Below are 21,889 nucleotides of genomic sequence, written 5' to 3'. Positions count from 1 at the left end.
ATTTCAGTTGAATATCATTTTCAGGCACCAAAGGCATAATCAAGTACTGTACTTGGCAATGCAAAGATAAATTTCTGCCCCAAAGACATTTCCCATGGAAATGGGGAGACAGGAGAGGAAGGCAGGTCTTCCTATAACACAGAAAGAGCATGGTATGCGCCAGGCAAAAGCCCAAAGTATTCCAGGGAGCCAAGTACCACTGAGGAAGGAGAAAGCATCCTTAGGTTGACAGGGGAGGGCAGAGAAGGTAAGAAGACTCTGAAACTGTCACAATGGACATATAAGGAAAATCAAGAAAGATAAGATTCTAACCAGCAGAAATGAAGTGTAGTCAGTATGGCAAGCACAGGGAAACTGATGAGATTATGCAAGCATTAAAAATAGGGAGTCCTTGTCTGGCATGTTTGGGCTTGGATTCAATACCCAACACCACAAAAAAAATCAATAAATGTATAAATGCCATCTAATCCATCATACTCAATATGTCAGCATTGTTACACTACTGTAGTAGTTTTTAAATGAGATAAAATTATCTTTACTTATTTACCTTGTACAACATATTTTGAGGTATATACACTGTACGATGACTAAAGCTAGCTAAGTAATGCATGTGTTGGCTTGTGTGGTTATCAGTTCTGTGGTAAGATATGAAATGAACCTAAATGTCCATGAAAGAACAAATGGATAAGGGAAATTTGATACATATATACATAAATGCATACGTACATATGTCCATACGTGTGTGTGTGTGGGGGGGGTGTCTATGTGTGTCTGTGTGTGTCTGTAAAATAATTCTACCTTTGGCAGAACACAGATGAACAGAGCAAGCATTAAATCACATAATAAGCAAAGCCCAGGGGGCTGGAGATGCTCAGGGGTAAGGGTGGGAACTAAACAAGGCCAGAGATACTGAAAAAAAGGATACAAAATTTTAGTTAGATGGCAGGTGTTAAGTCCAAGGGACCTGGTTGTAACATGGTAACTATAGTTAATAACACATTGTAGTCTCTTCACTAAGAGACAAAGTACTCTTATCACAAGAGTTATAACTTGTGAGGGAACATCCTATGAATTAGCTGGCTTTAGTTATTTTATAATTTACATGCTTCAAAATAGCATGTTGTACATAGTAAATATATCCTTTTATTTTTCTCATTGTACCAATTAAAAAATAAAAATGAGAAAACTTTGATGGAACTACCCCCTTTTGAGTGTAGCAGTGGTCTCCAGACTTTTAATTATTTAATTAACAAGCACCCACCCCACCCCCAGGATAAGTAGATATGGATAGAATGAAAGAAGTTAAAAGCAGGCCAGCCTGGTCTACCTAGTGAGTTCAGAACAAGCATGGCTAGGTACAGAGACCCTGTCTCCAAGACAAGGAAAAAGAAAGGAAGGGAGGGAGGGAGGGAGGGAGGGAGGGAGGGAGGGAGGGAAAGAGGGAGGAAAAAAGGGAGAAAGGAAAAAAAGAGAGAGATTGAAATCTTGCAACTCTCTGCTTCATAAAATTTTCATGGAGGAAAATAAGAGATATGGAACTGGTCTTCTCTCTCTCAAACATCAAGAATTCCATTGCACTATTTTTGCTTGCTTGTTTAGTTTTCAGACAGGCAGCTAAATAATGACCATGTATTATCATCATCATTCTATACATAAAGAAATATTTTTAATTCTAAATACTTAAAAATGACATTTCTTCTCATTTAAGAGTCGGTCCTAGATAATTTTCTATTGCTGTGACAAAATACCATGACCAAAGCAACTTATAAAAGAAATAATTTATTTGGGCTTATGATTTCAGAAGGTTTATGATGGAGGGGCAAAGGCATGGCTGGCAGAAACAGTTGAGAGCTCACATCTTAATCAGCAAATAGAAAGTGAGAGACCTAACTAGGAATGGTGTGAGCTATTAAATCTCGAAGCCCAGGCCCAGGCCACACCTCCTCTAACAAGGCCACATCTCCTAATCCTTCCCAAACAGTTCTACAACTTGAGGACCAAGCATTCAGATATATGAGCCTATGGGGGTCATTCTCATACAAACTACAACAGGGCTATTAATAATATTACACTTGCCAGGTGAAATGGGTCTAGAGCCCACCCAGTAAGACTCAGGACACTGGGAGTTCACAATGACAGACCAAGAATGATGCAGAAAAAGGAGTTTTTAAGGAGAATAAAGACTTAAAGTCCAGGGCTGGAGAGATGGCTCAGCGGTTAAGAGCACTGACTGCTCTTCCAGAGGTCCTGAGTTCAATTCCCAGCAACCACATCATGGCTCATAACCATCTGTAATGGGATCTGATGCCCTCTTCTGGTGTGTCTGAGAACCACTACAGTGTACTTATATACAATAAATAAATAAATCTTAAAAAAAAGAAAGAAAGAAAGCATCACGTATGAATTTAAGGGAAAAAAAAGATTTAAAGTCCAGTGAAAGCTATGGTCTAAAGTTAACTAGCTTAGTGTTAGATAGAACTAGAAACACACAGATGTGCCTAAGAGAGACTGAAAGTGCTCAGGACACTTAAGAGGACGCTATAGTGTCTAGGTGAACACTACTGAAAACCTAGCTGGGCGGTGGTGGCGCACACCTATAATCCCAGCACTCTGGGAGGCAGAGGCAGGCGGATTTCTGAGTTGGAGGCCAGCCAGGACAGTCAGGGCTATACAGAGAAACCCTATCTCAAAAAGAAAAAAACAACAACAAAAAAAACCAAACAACAACAAAAAAAAAAGAGTGGCAGTCCATGGAAGGGTAATGAATTCTTTAGGTCAAAGAATAAGGAAGAACTTGGGAGAAGACAGGAATATAAGATACAAAGTAGGGGAGTCACGTGTAATGAGGCAAAGTTGCCTCAATCACAATAGCTTTTTCAATTGGCTATAATTTATTAATTTATTAATTTGTACATATATTACACACACACACACACACAGGGCATGGCACATGGAAATTGGTTCTTTCCCTCCATCATGGGTACCCTAAAGATCATACTCAGATTGGGAGGCTTAGCAATAAGTGATTTACCTGCCAAACTATCTTGCCACCCCCTAAAAAAGATTTCTGAACATTTACAACATGACAAGCACTGGACTGACTGCTAGAGATCCAACAAAGAAGAGCAATGCATCTGCTTCCTGCACCCAGGGGTTGGCAAGCTGGCAGGAGGGACAGACATCAATGCAAGACTCATATGCACGAGCATGGTTACAAACTGCATTAAAGTGTGTCTAATTTTCAAAACAGACAAAATCACTTGGAAAACAGCTTTAATTACAAGACAAAATAAAACTATCAATGGCAACAGAAGGCACAGTTAGGAGGGGGAAGTCTGGGGAACAGACAATTCGGGAGCTGATGATAAAGGTTGGTGATAAAGGGTGCCAACCACTGATGAGAGGCCTCAGGGCACAGATACTGAGCAAGCCACTGGCTACAACAGGCCATAGTGACCTGAGTTTTGGAGAAAACAGAGCAGGACTTTGAGGCTTAGTAAATGGAGTGAGGTGACAAGAAATCTTTCAAGAGGATAACCAACTAAAGAGCAGAGAGGATTTTGATGGAGGGGAAAGCAGAGCAAAAAGAACCAGCTAAGACTGAGGAAGGAAGAGAGTGGGAAGATGGTGCCCCAGGAAAACCAACTAAGATAGCAATGGCTCCTAAGAGCAAAAGGTAAAGGAGACAGAGAAGGGTCTCAGTGGTCAGGATGCTCAGTGGTCAGTGCACTTGGTGTCTACCACTCAATGTTGGTGTCAGTCACTCAACATTTCCTGGAGGCTTTCTATACAGTATGAACTGTGCATGTCTGCAGGGGAACTGGTGCAGTCAGCAGACATTGACTACATCAACACTGAGTGGAAAAACAAAAAAAAAGATTGATTTATATTTTATATGTAGAGAATGGTTCTAAGCAATAACATGATAATTATGCAGCTTTGAAGTATGTGCATGTGCCAGCAAAGGGGAATCACCACTGATGAACTCAAGAGCCTTTCCTGGGGAGGAACTTATATACAGTGCTGGTGCATTTGGTCCTCAAAGAGACCTGTGTGACTAAGCATCAGGCAAAAGGATCTGGATGGTATATGAGTGCCTTTCTCAACTGCCCCCCACTTTACTTAAAGAGGCAGAATCTCTCACTGAACCCAGCCTATCCAGCTTGTCCTAAAGATCCCTGCTCCTGCCTCCAGAGTACAGGGCTGACGGGCATGTATCCACATCCTTCAGCTTTTATGTGAATGCTGGGAATCTGACATCTGGTCCCACAGCAAGCAATGAGCCATCTCTGCAGCCCAAATACCTTAACATTTTTAACAAGACACTTTTCTAGATGAATTACAATTTTAGGAAACAGAACAAAGTAAAAAGATCCATGGCATGTTTTTTTGACTTGTTTAGTGCTTTTGAACCCCAAAAATGAACTCTTTAATCAACAGTCTTTAAAATTATAAATCAAATGTATTACAAATATTATAAATATGAACATAACCCTTTCAACTATAGTCAGAATAAAACTTATCCTCTTATACTCCCCTTAAGCCCCAGAGACCCATCCCTACCACCCATTGTGATCCATCATCCATCCATCCATCCATCCATCCATCCATCCATCCATTCATCAGTCCATCCTCTCATCATCATCCAGCCCAGGCTGGCCTGGAACTCACTATATAACTCAAGTTGGCCTCCAACTTAAGGTCCTCTTGCCTCAGCCTCCCGACTACTAGGATTATAGGCCACTGGGATTAAAGGTGAGTGCACCATTCCAAGCTATCTATCTTTAAAAACAACAACAACATCTTTATTAATTCTTTGAGAATTCCATATAATGTATCTTTAACATATCCCAACTCCTCCCAGAACCTCCCTCCTAGCTATCTATCTTTAATGTTTAAAAACTCTTTTAAGTTCTCACCTTAGCTTCCTGGTCCAAAACAAGTTTCTATAAGAATGAGCACAGTTAGGGCTTTCTGCCAGTCCTATGCCTATAACCATGGTCTACTAAATACCCTGAGGGGAACATTCAGAGGCAACACACATCCACTGACACATCCACTGCCTTAATTCTCCTAATAAGACAGCCTAATGATTACAAAGAAATTAATAGCATGTATTGATGCTATAAAAGCATAATTAGCAACTTTCTAAGACTAAAGTATCATCACCTTGATTATTTAATAAAGAAAAACCTATTAACTAGCTTTCAAGTTGAGTAATTTACTCCATTAAAATCAGCTACACTATTTCAAGTTTTAATGTATTATTCAAATTCATGTATGCAAACAAATTCATTAAAATGCAGGAGACTTCAATCCAAAACTCACTGCACTTAAAATCCGGAGCCCTAATAGAGAATATAGAGCTAAAATATTTAAACTGAAATATTTGTCCCTTCTAGACAAGCCAGTCAATATGATTGTTTTTGTTTGTGTTTTCAGCCAAATTCACATTCCCCTGAGAGTGTACAGTAGCTGGAAGACCAAGAAATCAGTGCTTACACTGCCATGGACAGAGATCAAGGGCTGTTCCTGGGTGTCTCCTTATGTCAGGTGAGGTTGGGAACAATCTCCTTCATTCTAGAGATGCACCTAGACAATCTAATAATAGCCTCCCAAAAAGTATACACAGTCCTAAAGTTTCTAGACTAATTTTCTAGAGCACTGACACACGCCTAATTACAATAAGCCCACACAATTCCTGCCTATATTTTATAGAACCCATCCTAATAAGGGCCTTGCAAGTTCCTTGGTAAATCAAAAAGACCTCAGCATTCACTGCCCTACTGTGTGCCAGGCCATGTTAAATGCTTTACTAGATTACATCATGATGGGGCCTCTACTAAGAAGAGGGAGCAGAGACTGAGCAGGCTGAAGAACTTGGGGAGCACACACAGAAGGAAAGAAAAAGCAGTCCTCCAGCTTATTTTATGCCATGCTGTCTCCTTTAAGGACAGCCAATTAAAAAAAAAAATGTTTGACAGAAAGACATGTCAAAAAGAAAAACTCAACTGTGCCTCAACTAATGTGCCTTGATTATCTCATTTAGAAAGTGGGAATGATAACAGAACAAAAAGAAGATACTGTAATGACTCAATAAATCAGTCCATGAAAAATGTTAATGTCTAAAACAGCACTTGATATACAGTAAGCAGTCTATAAATGTTAGTTCTTATAAAAAGCAAATGCTAGCCAGTTAAGTCCCCAAAGATTTCCGGGGTTCATTTAGCTGCCGAGGCTTATCCATGGTGAACTGGAACTAACCTGATTTATACAGTTCTTGGGGGCTTTTTTTTTGTTTTGTTTTGTTTCATTTTTTTTTTGAGACAGGGTTTCTCTGTGTAGCCTTGGCTGTCCTGGAACTCACTTTTGTAGACCAGGCTGGCCTGGAACTCAGAAATCGACCTGTCTCCAAGTGCTGGGATTAAAGGTGTGTGCCACCACTGCCTGGCAGCTAGCTATACAGTTAGTTCTTAATACAATGCTGTGTGTGTGTGTGTGTGTGTGTGTGTGTGTGTAGTTTCAAAGCTATGCCACAGATAATAATGCATCTTTTTCTCAAAAGTCCTAATGAGGAGTTAACTGTATCCATTATCAATTAAAAAAATGTTAAAATAATTTACCATAGGATCTCAAACAGGAAGTATTAAAATCAGGAGTTGAATGTGGAGGTTTCCAGGTCAAAAGCCCTAGTTCTTTTACTTAAACTGTTTAGGTTTTTCTGTCTACTCTCCCACTTTGTACACCGATTATAACTTAGATCAGAACTCTGAAAGAGACCTTCAACCTTTCTAGATAAGATCCCCTTCAGCCCATGAAGAAACAAACACCCAGAAGGCTCACTCCTGACTATGTGATGAGTATCCCCCACCATAGTACCACACTGCTGCTGTGCTCTCTCGGACGTCGGACATATCTCGGACACATCTCAGACACATCTCAGACACATCGTCAGCACACATCGGCAGCCTGCCTGTAGAAGGCCTTCAGCTCTGATTCTAGCCTGGAAGGAGCCGATATACACAGACACGCACTGCATAAATTGAGCCTGTGGTGGCTGAGCGCCCAGGTACAAGTTCATGCGATAAAGTAAGTGGACTTGTCACATCAAGTTTAGCTGCTCAGACTTTCCTTTGTTCCGGCTCACAGTGGCATGCTGGAGATTCAGACTCAGCAAACAAATCAGGTGTAGGTCTACTCCACAATACCACTGAGGAAAACTTTGCTAAACAGGGTTTTCTAAACAAAGCCAGAGTTAGGTAGAATTTCACTCTCTAAAAAAGGGCAGGTTACAGGAAGATTAAACCTAACTTGAGGAAGGAAGGAAGCTTACAATTAAGGTAGTTGTTCCTAGCAAATTATAGTCTATATAAGGCCAAGCACACATAAATAAAACAAACCAATGGCACCATGTGGAGAGACAAGGCAAATTTCTGATATAATTAGTTCCCTTTGCACCAGGGTTCAGAATTAAGCGCTGCTCCCTCCTGCCCCCTCCTGGGCCCTCCTGGCCCCTCCTGCCCCTGCTCTGCCATGCACATAGTTGGTTGCTTCCTAAGGGACTAGATTGGTGGCCAAAGAACTCAAAACCCCAAGTCCTCTGACCCAAGCCAACAGGCACCATATGCACATCCACATCAGCTGCTGCCAGGGCCTGTTAAACGAGGGTTCTTCTTTCCCCGTCAGCACACTCCTTAAGGGTTTGTACGTTCATTTACACATTTATTCCAGATCACTGAAAGGGACAGTATCTAAGCCTAAATGCTCAATATACTGAAATCCATAGAAAATTCCAGCAGCCACTCTGAAAGATTTAAGTTGCTATGGACAAAAGGCCCAGAACTCAAGTGTGAGCCTCAGGTTTCGGCCCATCATCTATTTACAAGACCAATAGAGACCATTCTCCTCCAAGTGCATTACATTCCTCACCTAGGACATGGCAATCCTCATCTCTTCAAATCTTCTGTGGTAATGCAGAGGCTTTTGTACAGGGACAGACGCAGAAACACTTGGGCAACAGTAACCATCCATCCAGGTGGAGGAAAAGGCAACTGGAACTGCTAACCCTGAGTGGCTCCCCCACCCCGGCTGCCCCACATCCTTCCATAACTCCCTGCTGCCCTCAGGCTAAGGCCCAGAGTAACAAGCCTTAAAAGTGTCTCTCAATCTGCCCTCCAATACCCTCCAACTTTACCTTGGGTCACATCCTCTACCATAGGCTCAGGGACCAGAGTTCCTCCAGTGAAAAAGTGCCTGCCGTGCACGCACCTGCCCAAGTTTGGCCTCCAGAGTCCACATAAAACCTGGACATGGTGGTATGTGCTTATTATAGTCCCAGAACTGGGCAGGCTGAGGCAGACAGGAGGATCCCTGTCTCAAAATCAAGGTTAATAGCAACTAATGAACTGAGACTGATCGCTGGCCTCTAAATGTGTGTGTGTGTGTGCACGTGTGTGTGGGGGTGTGTGTGGGTGTGTGTGTGTGTACACTCACACACACACACACCCACACACACACGTACAAGCACCCACACAAATGTGGTTGACGGAACACATTTAGAGAAAATGCTGTGCTTGACCTAAGTAGTTGACTAACTACTGGATTCCCTGTGCAACTTCAGAAGCAATAAGACCTAGCTCAACTCTTATCCAATTCCAGCTGCTACTTTTTAAAACCCAAAGTAAATAGAAAGTCAACATGTCCTTGGAGTCCAGATCTTTTGAGTTTAAAACCTTCCTTTCCTTTCACAAATGTTAACCACATCCAGATCGCATGCTAAACTATTAGTATCTTTTTGAAGCAAGAGCTTTGAAGGCAAATGAGGGAAAAAAAGGAAAGCCAGTGCTCAGGGCTGGACTCACAGCAGCCTCGCCTAAACTGCCTAAGGCTACTGCTTCTTCTGCCTTCCTGTCAATCAAGCACTACTGCCCACTGGTGAGAAGAAGGCATAGTCATTAGCTGAGAATGATAAGAAAAATCCATTTTTCCTCACTGACACTGATTGAATAGGCTGACAAAATGGGGCTGCAGGGGACTCTGAAGACAAGGAAGCCCTTTTTTGCTGCGGAGGAAGCGACCAGCATAAGGTCCTTGAGAGGAGCTTGTGCAATAACGGATGGAGGACTGAATTTATAAGCAATCAACAAATAACTGAACAGCCAGTCATCACTCCTTCCTAATGGAGTTTACGTGAGTGTGCTTAAGGAGATGAGTACTGTGTAATGTCTTTTTCAGATAAACATAAGAACTAAACTAAGAACTCAGTTTTTAAGCAGTTGAGGGAGGGGATGAAAGAGATGGCAATGTGGTTAAGAGCGTGCCCTGCTCTTGCAGAGGACCTAGTTTCAATTCCCAGCACCCACGTCAGGCAGAACACAACTGCTCACAATTCTGGTTCCAGGGGATCTGACTTCCTCAGGCACCCGCACACATGTGATACATATAAAACTCACACAGGTGCACATAAACAAGCAAATTCACTCTTTAAGAACTCCACCCTATATTTCATAGTGAAATTGGATCGTTAGTATGGTGGACTGCCCCCTCCCACTTTACCCTTTAGGAAATGTCTAACTGGAAAGAAGCAGAAGCCATTGTGTTGCACAATACTATAGGCTATAGTTACGGTAACTAAGAGACCATTTAAACAAAAAAACATGGTAAATTAAAGGAGAGCACAACTAAACTCATAATATAATGGTGTTTACCAAGGCTGAAGGCTGAGGGACCAAGACACAGAAACATCTTTGACAGACATATATTATATCTTTGTAATATACACACAAGTTTTATATTTTAATTTACAGTGAAATTTTATACACAGGAAATTCGCAATTTCAATTTTTTCCATAAAAGTTTTATACTGTGGGACTAGAAATTTTTAAAACAAAGAAAGTAAACAAAATAGGAAATACACCCACTCAGATCCTCTGTAGGCAACAGCCTCATCACGTGCTGGTTGTTCACTGCTGCTGGGACCAAGACGAACATTAATTTTACCATTCATCTCTAAACAATACAAAAGAGTAATAGCAAGCAAAAGTCACTATTAATTCTCAGACTGTTGGGTAGGAATTTCTAACTCCCCATTCAATGGTTTACTTTAGCTGCCAACATGAAGCATGACACTAAAGAAGGATCCGGAGAAAGCAGTAGAAAGGGGCAGAATATGATCTTCAGTCTTTTCCTCCACCAGACCAAGCCTTCTCAACAAGCCCAGCAGGAGCGAGGTGCTAGCAGTGGTCAGTGAAATGAGAAAGTGAGCTAAGGCATTTTAAAAATGGAATAGAGAACTCTCAATAAACAGTTGTTTTCTAAGCTGTATCAAAGATTTTATCAGAGTTTTTAAGAAGAGAAAAAGGTAAAGACCTCCTTGTTGAAAACCATACACAGCAACCCACCCCATCCAGATTTATGAACAAAAAACAGGGAACTTCTGGCCACTGGTATCTCACAATGCAAGCTTTTCACCTTTCTAATGGACTTCAGGAATCTGTATGTGCTTAAGGAGATAATGAGTCCTAAAAAGTAAACTTATAATTCAGGTTTAAATTAGTTCATCCTATGTTTCAAAACAGAATTTGATCAATCTCTAAGACTGTCCTTCTACTTTATACATCAGGAAAATTATCTATGATTTATTAAAATAATTACTTCCTAGTTCTTCCACAAAACAACAAAATTAAATATGATGTGAGAAGCCCTGCCAGTCCAAACTCTGGCAGCCAAAAGCTTTGGAAGTCTGCACACTACCTCACCTTGCTGTGCTTGGTTTATCATGGTGAGGTGGGACTCCATGATAGCTCTGCCTCTGCAGTCATGCCATGCTGCCACAGCTGCCAAATGCCCCCGTGGTCTGCTCGGAACTAAGCACCGAAATCTGACGAACATGATGCCGTGCAGAGCTTTAGCCTTTACTCTAAGAACCAAGAAATAAAATTCTGGCCTGAGGAGAATAAGAGCTCCCTGGGAAATACCCAAGGGTTCAACAACAGGTAAATACCAAAGTGCCTAATTAGCTGTGCTCGCCCCTACAGGTAAGGCTGGCAGCAAAAAAGCGGCAACAGAGACGTTGGGAAACACTTCTAACATTTCATGCGGCTTCCTAAAGGAAGCCCTGAGCACCTGAGCATCAAAAACATATTAGTTTCTTTCTCAAAGAAGCCAATTCCTTTCGGGTTCTTACTCGTTCAATTCGAAATAAAAAAACAAAAAAACAAAAAACAAAACAAAACAAAACAAAAAAACCTAATTTAAAAAGTGACCATAGAAGAAGGATCAGGAGAAATCAAAAGGGATCAGGTGGGGTGGTGGGGTGGAAGGATGGGTGGAGGAAAAGTCCTGGGAGAGACAACTGGAATTGGGAGGCATTTGGGGGGACAATGTGGAAACTCAGTGCAGTGGAAACTCCCTGGAGTCTCTGGGGGTGACCCCAGGGAAGACTCCTAGTAATGGGAGATATGGAGCCCGACGCGGCCATCCTCTGTAACCAGGCAAGGCTTCTGGTGGTGGGACTGCAGTTGGTGAGACATCAACCCAGCCACAAAATCTTCAACCTTCAATTTGTCCTACAGGCAAGATGTGCTGTCGGAATGGAGGTGCAGAACTTGTGGGAGTGGCCAACGAATAACTAGTCCAACTTGAGGCCCATGCCACGAAAGAGACATGGCTGACACTGCTTAGATAGCCAGGAACCAGAGACTGTATAACCCAGAGACCTAGGATAGAACCAAACATGACTGGCAAAAAGAAAAAAAAGGCAATGAAATGATTCCAAATGCTATTCTGCTGTAATCATAGAGCCGTGCCTGCCCAATCGTCATCAGAGAGGCTTCCTCCAGCAACTGATGAGAGCGGATGCAGAGAGCACAGCCATGCATTAGACCGAGCTCAGAGAATCCTGAAGGGGAGGCGGGATTGTAGGAGCCAAAGGGGTGGAGGACACCATGAGAACACAGTCCACAGAATCAACTAAACAGGCCCTCACAAAGACTGAAATGACAGTGACAGATGATTGTATGGGTCTGAGCTATATATATACATATATATACACATATGTATATGTTATGGTTGTATATATACAACATATATATATGTATATGTTATGGTTGTGCAGGCTGGTATTCCTGTGGACCTCCTAAGAGCAGGAGTGCTGGTGCTATTGGGACCCTTTTCCTCCTAGTGGGTTCAGCCTTGATACTGAGGGTCGTGCCTAGTCTTACTGTAACTTGTCAAGGCCTATATTCAGTTGATGTCCCTGGGAGGCCTGCTCTTTTCTGAAGGGAAACAGAGGTGGAGTGGATCTGAGGACTCTGGAGATCCACTGGAGATCTGGAGAGTGAACTGGGAGGAGTGGAAGGAGGGGAAAGGAAACTGCAGTCAGGATGTAATGTATAAGAAATGAATTTTAAAAGGGGGGCACTGCAGAGATGACCCGGAGGTTTAGAGCACGTACCAACCACTTGTGCCCCCAATTCCAAAGATGTGATACCCTCTATAAGAGCCTGCATTCACATGTGTATAAGCTCAAATAGACACACAAAAGAAAAACAAACCGTTTTTTAAAGAAAAGGAATACATCATTACATACAATAAATCTAATAATCATTCTCTAATGTTTGTCAATACTAATGTCTAATGTTTAGTCATAGCATGTTGCACAACCAACAGCTACCTGCTCATGTTAGAAAATAGCATATGTGTAGGAAGGTGCCACCCCTGCTTCCCCATGACAGATGTTAGGAATCCATCAGCATCCTCCATCTTGCTGAGCTCGGACTGGGCTTCAGATCACCACAAAATGCAGCACTCCAGCAGGCCACACCAAATCAAGTGCCTGCACCCCGCCCCACAGCATGCAATCGTCCTCACTCCATTCTGAAGTCACTTCAGCCTCAGCTAAGCATCCCCCAAGATGCTATGGCGAAGGACTGAACTGAGTCCTTAAAGAAATTTACCTCATGGTAATTTCAGTGCAAGAAATGCCACAAAATGGCAATTTCACTGAAACCATAAAGTAGTAATTGCTTCCCATTCGTAATGACAGAAAACATAACTGCACATATTAGTTTTCCTTAGATATAAGCTATCCCAGTGCTATGAAATCAAAATAGAATAACCATATATATAATAAATGTTTCAAAATAGGATTTGGTTGTATTCAGACCAAAGCCCAGCCCATTCCTAATATACTCACTACCCTGTGACTCAAACAAGTGCTGTGCAGAACACAGACACAAACACAGCTCCATCTGCTAATTAAAAATGGGCATGAAACTGTTAACAGGCATCTGTTGCATTGTTTGAAGCTAATGGGCAGAGACAAAGCTGAAATGCTCTTCTAATGCAAACCCAGTGATTTCACTCATTTTCTGTTTGGTATTTATGAAAGTGGGGGTTGGAAGCAGGGTGTTAAAATGGCTTGTTATGCACAGCAAGAGACAAGTGAACTCTCTTTCAGATTCTGAAACTGATTACAGGAAGGTAAACAGCATTTCATATAAGAGGAGACAGCATTTCTATATTAACCAGTCAAATTAAACATTTTATCTTAATTCAGATATAATCCAGTCATGTCTAATGCCACTAAAGAACAACAAATTCACACAACACTTTCTTCACAGCCCAGAACTACTTCATAATTCATCTATCTACCCGTTTATCCTCCACACCACCCCCTAAAGTAGGCTTTGGAGAGTTACTAAGTGTCTCTGACTTGATTTTTGCCTTGGGAAACTCCCCGGCCCTGAAAAACACACGCAGATGATCACACTCCATCAGAGTTGAATCAACTAAAAGCCCTGGAACAACCTACTCACCCAAGACCACAAATCTGGGAAGAGGATACAAACTCAGGCCTGACTCTGGACCTGCCACACCCCTTAATTCATCATGTCATCTCCCCAACACCACAGCTGAACCACTGTTTCACATACCTAAGAGTTGAAAATGGCCAAGGGTTTATTCATGAAAACAGAGTCTTGATGAAGGATCCATTTTCAAATACTGTAACCACCACACATCCTTGACTGCCATGCCTGGTTTGTAAGTAACCTCATCTAGCTATAAACCTCATCTAGCTATAGATAAGTCTATTTTACATGCACCATAACTGTTTAGTTATCTTTTAATTGACCTTACGTTTGTGTTTTTCTAAGAAAAGTTTAGCCTATCTTGAGGGCAAGATTCTTCCAGCACAACGCAACGGAGCCAAAGTATTCTCTCAGCCCAGCAGGCCGAGGTCCACGCCCCCCCCCCCTTCCACCTCCCATTCAGGGCCCTTATTTGAGGCCTACCTGACCCATCTGAGCTTGCACTCTGACCCAGGCAGAAGCAGTTGATAATCTGCATTTTCGATTCATCTTTCCACAGTTACACACATCTCATACTCCACAGTCGGCCTCACTTCCTAGTCCCTCATCTGGAATCCTCTTTTCACGTTGCTATGAGTTACCCTCAGTTATCCTAGGAGCCAGTTACATACAACAGAGATGTGCTGCTCTGTAGCACAGAGCTCTAGGCTGGCAGGCAGAACCGACCACCCGAGGCAGCTCAGCCCAAGCTTGCAGCTCCTATTAGACTCCTTCTGTTCCATCCTTCCTTTCAGATTCAGATCTAAGAGTCAGTGACAAAGTCAACTGTTTCACTTTTCTTGGTTTTTGAAGACTAAACTTATTTTCCTCTAAAACAATATCCAAGCTGATTCCCCTGGAGCGTTTTTTTCAATTGATACAATGTTGCTGTTGTTGCCAAGTAAACCGCACCCCCCCAACTTGCTGCCTGTCAAAGGGTGGCCGAAGCTGAAGCTCTTTTTATTAAAGAACACTTAAGACAGATTCATATTGGTTCCCAAATTCATTTTGCCCATGCCTGCCTTTCTACAAAGGCCTTTTTTTCATGGACTGGAACACCCATCAGGGAGTTGTGGGTAATCCTTTATCATCTACCTCGAAGGCTACTCCTGCCTAACACTGCTATCAGCACCAGCACTGAAACGCAAAGTCTACCCGGAGCCCTGGAAGAACATGATGACATTAAAACAGGCTTTATGCACAAAATGTTCCATTTGAACTTGCATGCTCATTGGTATTTTAGTTTGAGAAGTTGAAACCAAGGAAAACAACTATGAAAATGAAAATCAGATTCCTCTATGTATCTGGCTTATGCTCAGCCAGATGTTGACATCATTTTGGATAAAAATGTAAAAATGACTGTTGGTTATTTAGCTAGTAAGTCTTGATAAAAGTTTTGAAATGAGACCAACCAAAACCAGCTTTACATTTTAAGCAAGGGTCAAGAAACTTGCTCTACAGAGGACCAGTTAGGAAATGCTTTTGAGCACCGTGAGTCACAGAGGGTCTTCGCTGCATATTCCTCATGGTTCTTATTTTTAAGAACTTATTTTAAAATGTTAAAAAAACAAAACAAAACAAAACAAGAAAACAGTCTTTTTCTTTCTTTCTTTCTTTCTTTCTTTTTTTTTTTTTGGCTTTTTGGATTTGGTTTTTTCAAGACAGGGTTTCTCTGTATAGCCCTGGCTGTGCTGGAACTCACTCTGTAGACCAGGCTGGCCTTGAACTCAGAAATCCGCCTGCCTCTGCCTCCCAGAGTGCTGGGATTACAGGCGTGAGCCACCACCGCTACAAGAAAACATTCTTAACACAAAACTGGCTGCAGGCCTAGCCTGGCCCATGGGTGACCCTGGATAAACTGACTCAAAGGCCCAGGAGAGTGCAGTGGTATGGGCACAAGGCCTAAGAGTGCTCTGCTGGCATTTTGCATCAACAATTACCAGTGTGAGGCCACGAAATGATTTGATGAGTTATTTCACACGTGGAAGGAATGTTAATAGCAAGGTGCACTATGATCTCTTGACCTGAAACTCCAGGCCTGGAAGAAAGAGCAAAGGCTGTATGCCGAGTCTCTCTTGGATCATCTCCCTTAATGCTAACCAAGGTGGAAAACACCTCAACTTCCCACCTTGGCAGATACATGTGCAAGCCCAATGACTCCCCAGAAAATGTGGATTTACAGAGGGGATCGCACTCGTCCCAGTGATGAACAGACAGAGCTGGCTTTAGGGCTTCAGCAGAGGCTCTCTCTGCTGGAGAGGAGCAATTCGCATTTGTAAAGCTGAGACAGGGTATAAAGTGGATAATTTCTACAACTCTCCACGTCAAACAATGACTGTACTAAATAATGAAACCACTCAGGAAATACCTAACAGGAAGAAGGGGGCAGGGCAGAGGAGAGACAGGGAAGGGAGAGAATGGGAAGGTCCCATTGCAGGGCAGAGTTGGGTCTTCTCAGTTCTACCAGCATCTTGTTCAACACAAGGCCTTTTCAAGCTGTCAGGGTGCCCTCATTTTGATATTAAAATGCACCCACAACCTTCAGGAAACATAATATATAGTGAAATAGTTTCACCATTTCTAGCTTAATGTTATATTTAAAAGTATTCACCTAAATGTTAATTATGATTGTGTAAGGGAAGGGGCTGGAGCCAATCTAAAGTTTTATTTGTTTTTTTTTTTTTTTAATTTTTCCAACATTTGAACCTAAAAGGCTAGTTAGTTGGCCTGAGGCATTAGTCCTGCAATTTCAAGTGACTAACTCAACTTTACTCCATGGTTTACAAGTATTATCTGACTAATAAGACTAAAAGATTTCCAGAAAGCCACGTGAAAGAAAATCTACTTTTCATCATGCCAAAGAACAAAAAGGACTCCAAGTGGCAAACCTTAGAGAAATGAAAAGAGTTTCTGAGACAACTGAACCTAGACTCAAAATGAATGTCTCCTCTTTGATGAGGTTGGAACCCCCATACACAGTCTAAAGATGAGAGACCTGTTTTTAAACAGTTAATACTAGCAATGCACAATTAAAACAAAAGCATATTCTCATTGTAAAAAGCAGACATGGGATGTATCTGCCAAATACGTACAAACACAGGTCCTCAGAAGGGATCTTTCCGGGGTGTGGTGCTTATCAAGTCTGTCAGCAGGGCTATAAGAAGACCTTGTCAAGCCCAGTCAGTAAAGCCCAAGACTCTACACAAATGGACACTTAAATTATGATAGGAAAAGAAGGGTCACCAACTGTCACCGAAACAACTTCATATTGGAGGTGTGGTGTGGGGCTTGGTGGGAGTGACATTGCTGCTAGAAATGTGAAGACCTCAAGTCTATGCTTGTGGTCAGTCAGGAGTCTGTGGGACTTGTCTCGAGAGTGGTGTGAACTTTACCTTCTGGTTCAAGCATGATTACAACTGCAAAGCATTTTGCTTTCACGTATATAAGTTCTCTGGCTGTCTGCTGCCACTTCCTGTTGGAGTTCTGGGGCTAAGTAAAAGGTATGGGAGTTTCCCTCCTCCTATCAACTGAAGACTCAGCTTGACACTATTTTTACCACACTCACCGCACCGAAGGTACAAAGAGCAAGAGTTCCCATGAGACTCACCATGTAATATATACCTCCTAATCTGAGCTGTCGAAGGATACCGGTTTTCAAACGTAACGTTTAAAGTGTGAAATGTAATACACTATACACACATGTACACACAGACAGATATGGAGGGGTTAAGTCCAAGATCTCGTCCATCTAAGCGTGTACTATATAATTCAGTTAAACCCCTAGCCAAGAAAAGCAATTTTTAAAAGATAGTGTTAAAAGGTCCTTATAAGAAATGTGGGACAAAAATGGGGGGTTGGAGTAAGTAACTAGTATATCTACTGCAAAGGAATCCAAGGAATTTAGCATGCTGTATCAGTTTGATTTATTCATTTTCTTTTCATTTTTCCTCCTTTTTAAACACATTTATGTGTCTGTGTGTGCACCTGTGTGGGAGATGTGTGTGTTTGAATGCAACTGAAGAGAGGCCAGAGAGGAGTAGGGAGCCCTATAGCTGGAGTTACAGGCCTGAGGGTATTTAGGAGCCTCCTGCTATGGGTGCTGGGAACTAAACTTGGGTCCTCTAGAAGAACAGCAGGTACTTTTAGCCGCTGAGCCATCTCTCTTGTCCCAGACTTTCTCAGTTTCAAGGTAGGAGGAAAGTTCTGAGAAGTTTGCACACGGAACAGACAATGTCCCCCACTCTTCTTAGAAATTGTCCTTTACAATCTGTATTGCAGTATGCATTCAACACTGAAAAAGAGTTATTTGGGGTTTGGAAATTGATACCAAAAATGAAGGTCCTTCAGTAGCTGTACCAGCCTTCACCAAGCCTCTTACAAATACACTTGCGAGATGGGAGATGACATTTAAAATCTGCTTCCTCAGAAAAGTCCCACTCAAGACTAACTGCCAAGAACTTGCAATTCAAACTTCCTTCAGCCCAGACATCGCAACACCCAGATTTCCATTCAGTCTGTAGGAGCAAAATCAGAAGAAACCATGGAGAGCCTTTACCAATACTTACACTGGGAAGTGTTCTATATCTACTTTTAAAATGTCACCTATTTTAAAATGTCGCAAATATTTAAACATCGATTTTGTTTTGTTTTTAATTCAAGTATTTAAGTGGCTTTTTTTTTCCTGCACAAATGTATGTGTATCATGTGAATGTCTAGTCCCCACGAAGGCCAGAAGAGGGTGTTGGATTCCATTAGAATTACAGGCCGTATGAGGTACTAAGTGAGTGCTATGCACCAAACCTGGGTCCTCTGTAAGAGCGGCAAATACTCTTAACCACCAAGGCAATTTTCCAGCCCCTTAAGCATACTTATTGCCAACACACTAGTTCTTTATTATTTGTGTATCACCAGGAAAGTCATTTGAAAAACGCTTTAAATAAGCTAATATTAGAGGCCAGAAAGATTACCCAGACAGCCAAAAAAAGCTGATGAGCCAGGCACTTAATTGACTGCAGCTATTTAACAAAGGAAATAATGTTAAGGTCATTCTACTGAAGATTTAAAAATCAGTTTTGACGAGCTCTTCAGTTTACAACTTAAAGACCCCATTTACCTGCACACAATTCTTTTACTGAAGATATAAGGACAGCTCCCAGTGAAGAGTGGAAAAATTTTTTCTTGAGTCACTTAGAAGTAATTGGGAAATATATGGTAGGTTATAATTCACCTACAAAGTAATTAGAATCAAAGGAAACTACACAAGGAGGCAGGCAGAATTTACAGTCAATCACTTGGCTTGGACGTTACGAACTACTCAAGTTCAAGAATTTAGAAAGTTGAGAAACTTACTGCTGCTTCCCAAGACACGGAGTAAAGTGGTGAAAAGAAATTTCTTCTAACCACATCATCCCCCCAAATCCCCAGCCCCTTTAATTCCTATTAACAATCAAAAGGTCTTAACACCCCATAGACATTACTCCATCATTAGTCACTTTTTAAATTCTCGATTCAAAGATGTCTAGAGAAAATGGAAACCAGCGTTCCCAGTTGCTAGGGGAAAGTCCTGAGCCCCGCGTTTTCCATTTCCTCTCTGATCTCTCAACCCCTGCACTACATCCGCTGCTTCCCCTTCTCCTTTCTAGTTAACACTCAGCCCTCCTTCACTTTGTGCACCAAGTAGCCCCACGTCGCCCTCGGGTTCTCCTGAGCCCTTTTCCCCCCTACAATCTTCTGCATTTTTTCTTGGCATCTCTGTTAACACCTTTATAGCCAATATCGTTTCATCTCTTGCCTCCTGATCATTCATTCATTCATTCCCCCTCAATTCCCTGTTGACCGCCTACTAGTCTCACTTTTCTTGTCCCCGGTGTCCTCTGCCCCTTTACTTCATTTGAAGCCCCTCTTTAAGTCCTCAACCCTTCATTTCCCTCTTCACATTTCCTTCCTCTTTCCTGTCTAATCCATATTCGTATCCACTCTCCCCTCCTTCTTTCTTTCCGTACTATTTCCTGTGTTCCCCCGACTCCGTCCCTCTGGGACGCCTCCGCCGCCGCCCCGGAGCCCCCTCGTGTCCCCAACACCCCTGGTTTCCGATCGCTCCAGTTCCCTTTCGTCCGTCCGCAGTTCCGCGTCCCCACCCGTCCCTCTCAGCCTAACCAGCTCGCACTGCCCTCTCGGCGGCCCCTCGGGGTCCTCTTCTCGGGGCACCAAGCCCCCGCGTGCCCTCTCCCAGGCCCCCAGGCACCCGCCCCCCGCGTCTAAGCTCCCGTCCCGGGCCGCGGCCGCTCCCTCACCGATGGTTGAGATAAAGGTGGTGTTGAAGGCGTCCTCTGAGAAGCGGAACAGGAGGCAGGTCTTGCCAACGCCGGAGTCGCCGATGAGCAGCAGCTTGAACAGATAATCGTACGTCTTCGCCATCTTCTCGCTCCGGCCCTCTCTGACCGCCGAGAGCAAGAAGGCGGTGGAAAGCGGCGCGGAGGGGGGCCTCTGGCGAGGGGGCGTGTCCGCCAAGCCACCCGCGCCGCGCCCCGCCCCGCCTCTCGCCCCGCCCCTTGGAGGCGACAGGCTCGCTCCTCCCCGCCCCAGCCAATCTGCCCACGCCTTGTCATCACCCTTCGCGCCGCGCAGGTTTATGGGATTTGTAGTACTCTGGGAGAGCTGCAGCGTGCCTGGCCCGAACTGTGGGAACAATCCCCCTGGATAACAAATCTGAGTGATGTGGAATGGTTCGTTAGGAGTTTCCACCCTTACAGGGAAAAGACGCTTCGTTTCCAACTCCTCTTGCCAAGGGAACTTGACTTTGTTGTTTCTTTGTTTGTGGGCATCTTTCAAATCCAAGACGTCGGAATCTAAGTCCCGCAGTTCGCTCATTTTACTAGTCTTAACCTGGAGCAGGCAAGTTTTCTTTGGAGATGCAATGGTTCACGAAGTCTGTGGATTATCTGCAGAGTATTACTCAGCTTCTCCAGTCCCTGCCCATTTCCTAGACCCCCTCCAACAGCCCTTCAATTATAGAGCTCAAGGAGTGATATTAGCTAGCTAATTTCATTCCCACTCGTGCCTTCTGAACTACAGGCCACAGATAAATGTGATGATCATTTTAGAGGCTCTGCTTCATAGACAGCGCCTCGCTCTCTGCAGGAGGATGGAATCTTTAAAAAAAAATAAAAGAAGAAGGAGAAGGAGAATGTGGGAAGGCTTGTGCTATGAACAGCTTATAAAATAGCTCACCGGAGAGATGGGAACTTTGGCCATAGAGATGTAGAGATTTAGATTTGGATTTAGTCTTGGCTAAGCCACTTCACAGCTGTGTGAAGTCTCACAGGCTTGACACATCTCAGTTTTCTCATCTGTAAAACGAATGTAAAACAAGCTACTTCATATGGTTGTAGTGAAAATTAAATACTGAATGTGATCATAGGTTGTAGTGAAAATTAAGTACTGAGTGTGATCATACAGTTGTAGTGAAAATTAAATACTGGGTGTGAAAGCACTTTGAAACTCCGTAAGGTGCTGTGAAGTGTAGGTGTTAGTTGTGTTTAAATTTATCACTCCTCAGGAGGCTTTCAATTAATGGGTGGCAAAAGGAGGGGAGGAAATAGCACTTTGATATATTCAATTCAAGCCTTCATTATTTATTACCCTAGACTAATTCGTTATTGTCCAGTGCTCTTTTATCTGCAAGTGGCAGAAACCCAGCCAGATCAAGCTCCTGTGAGAGAAGGGTTTACTGTCCAGATCAGGCGGAAGGAGTGGCTAAGAGGACCAGGAGCTTTATCTTGTCAGAAGTCTCTGTCTCATTTCTGCTTCCTTTTAATTTAAAGTATGTTAAGTATCAACAGCCCCAACACACACACACACACACACACACACACACAAGTTCTTTAGACTCCTCAATTTTTAAGAGGATTAAAGGGACTCTGCCTGTCACTAAACTGAGAACCTCTAGGATAGAGCTTACTTTAGAGACAAATACCTTCTAGCATAGGTTATTACAGGAAGCAATGGAGCTGATCATTAGAATAAGAAGAAGGAAAAAA

General features: G+C 42.7%; 1 protein-coding gene across 1 annotated transcript in view; it reads right to left on the bottom strand.

The window, feature by feature from the left end:
- Positions 1–20,356, bottom strand: part of Rab8b (RAB8B, member RAS oncogene family) — a 72,905-nt gene extending 52,549 nt beyond the window's left edge. The window contains exon 1 of the mRNA XM_052187955.1: positions 20,144–20,356. Within this exon, the coding sequence (XP_052043915.1) occupies positions 20,144–20,267 (124 nt within the window). The 5' untranslated portion in view covers positions 20,268–20,356. The remainder of the gene's footprint in view (positions 1–20,143) is intronic.
- Positions 20,357–21,889: the final 1,533 nt, after the last annotated feature.

The sequence above is a fragment of the Apodemus sylvaticus genome, chromosome 7 (genome assembly GCF_947179515.1).
Source record: "Apodemus sylvaticus chromosome 7, mApoSyl1.1, whole genome shotgun sequence".
Lineage (NCBI taxonomy): Eukaryota > Metazoa > Chordata > Mammalia > Rodentia > Muridae > Apodemus > Apodemus sylvaticus.
Note: the sequence above shows the minus strand (reverse complement) of the source record. Positions and strands in the feature narration are given on the sequence as shown.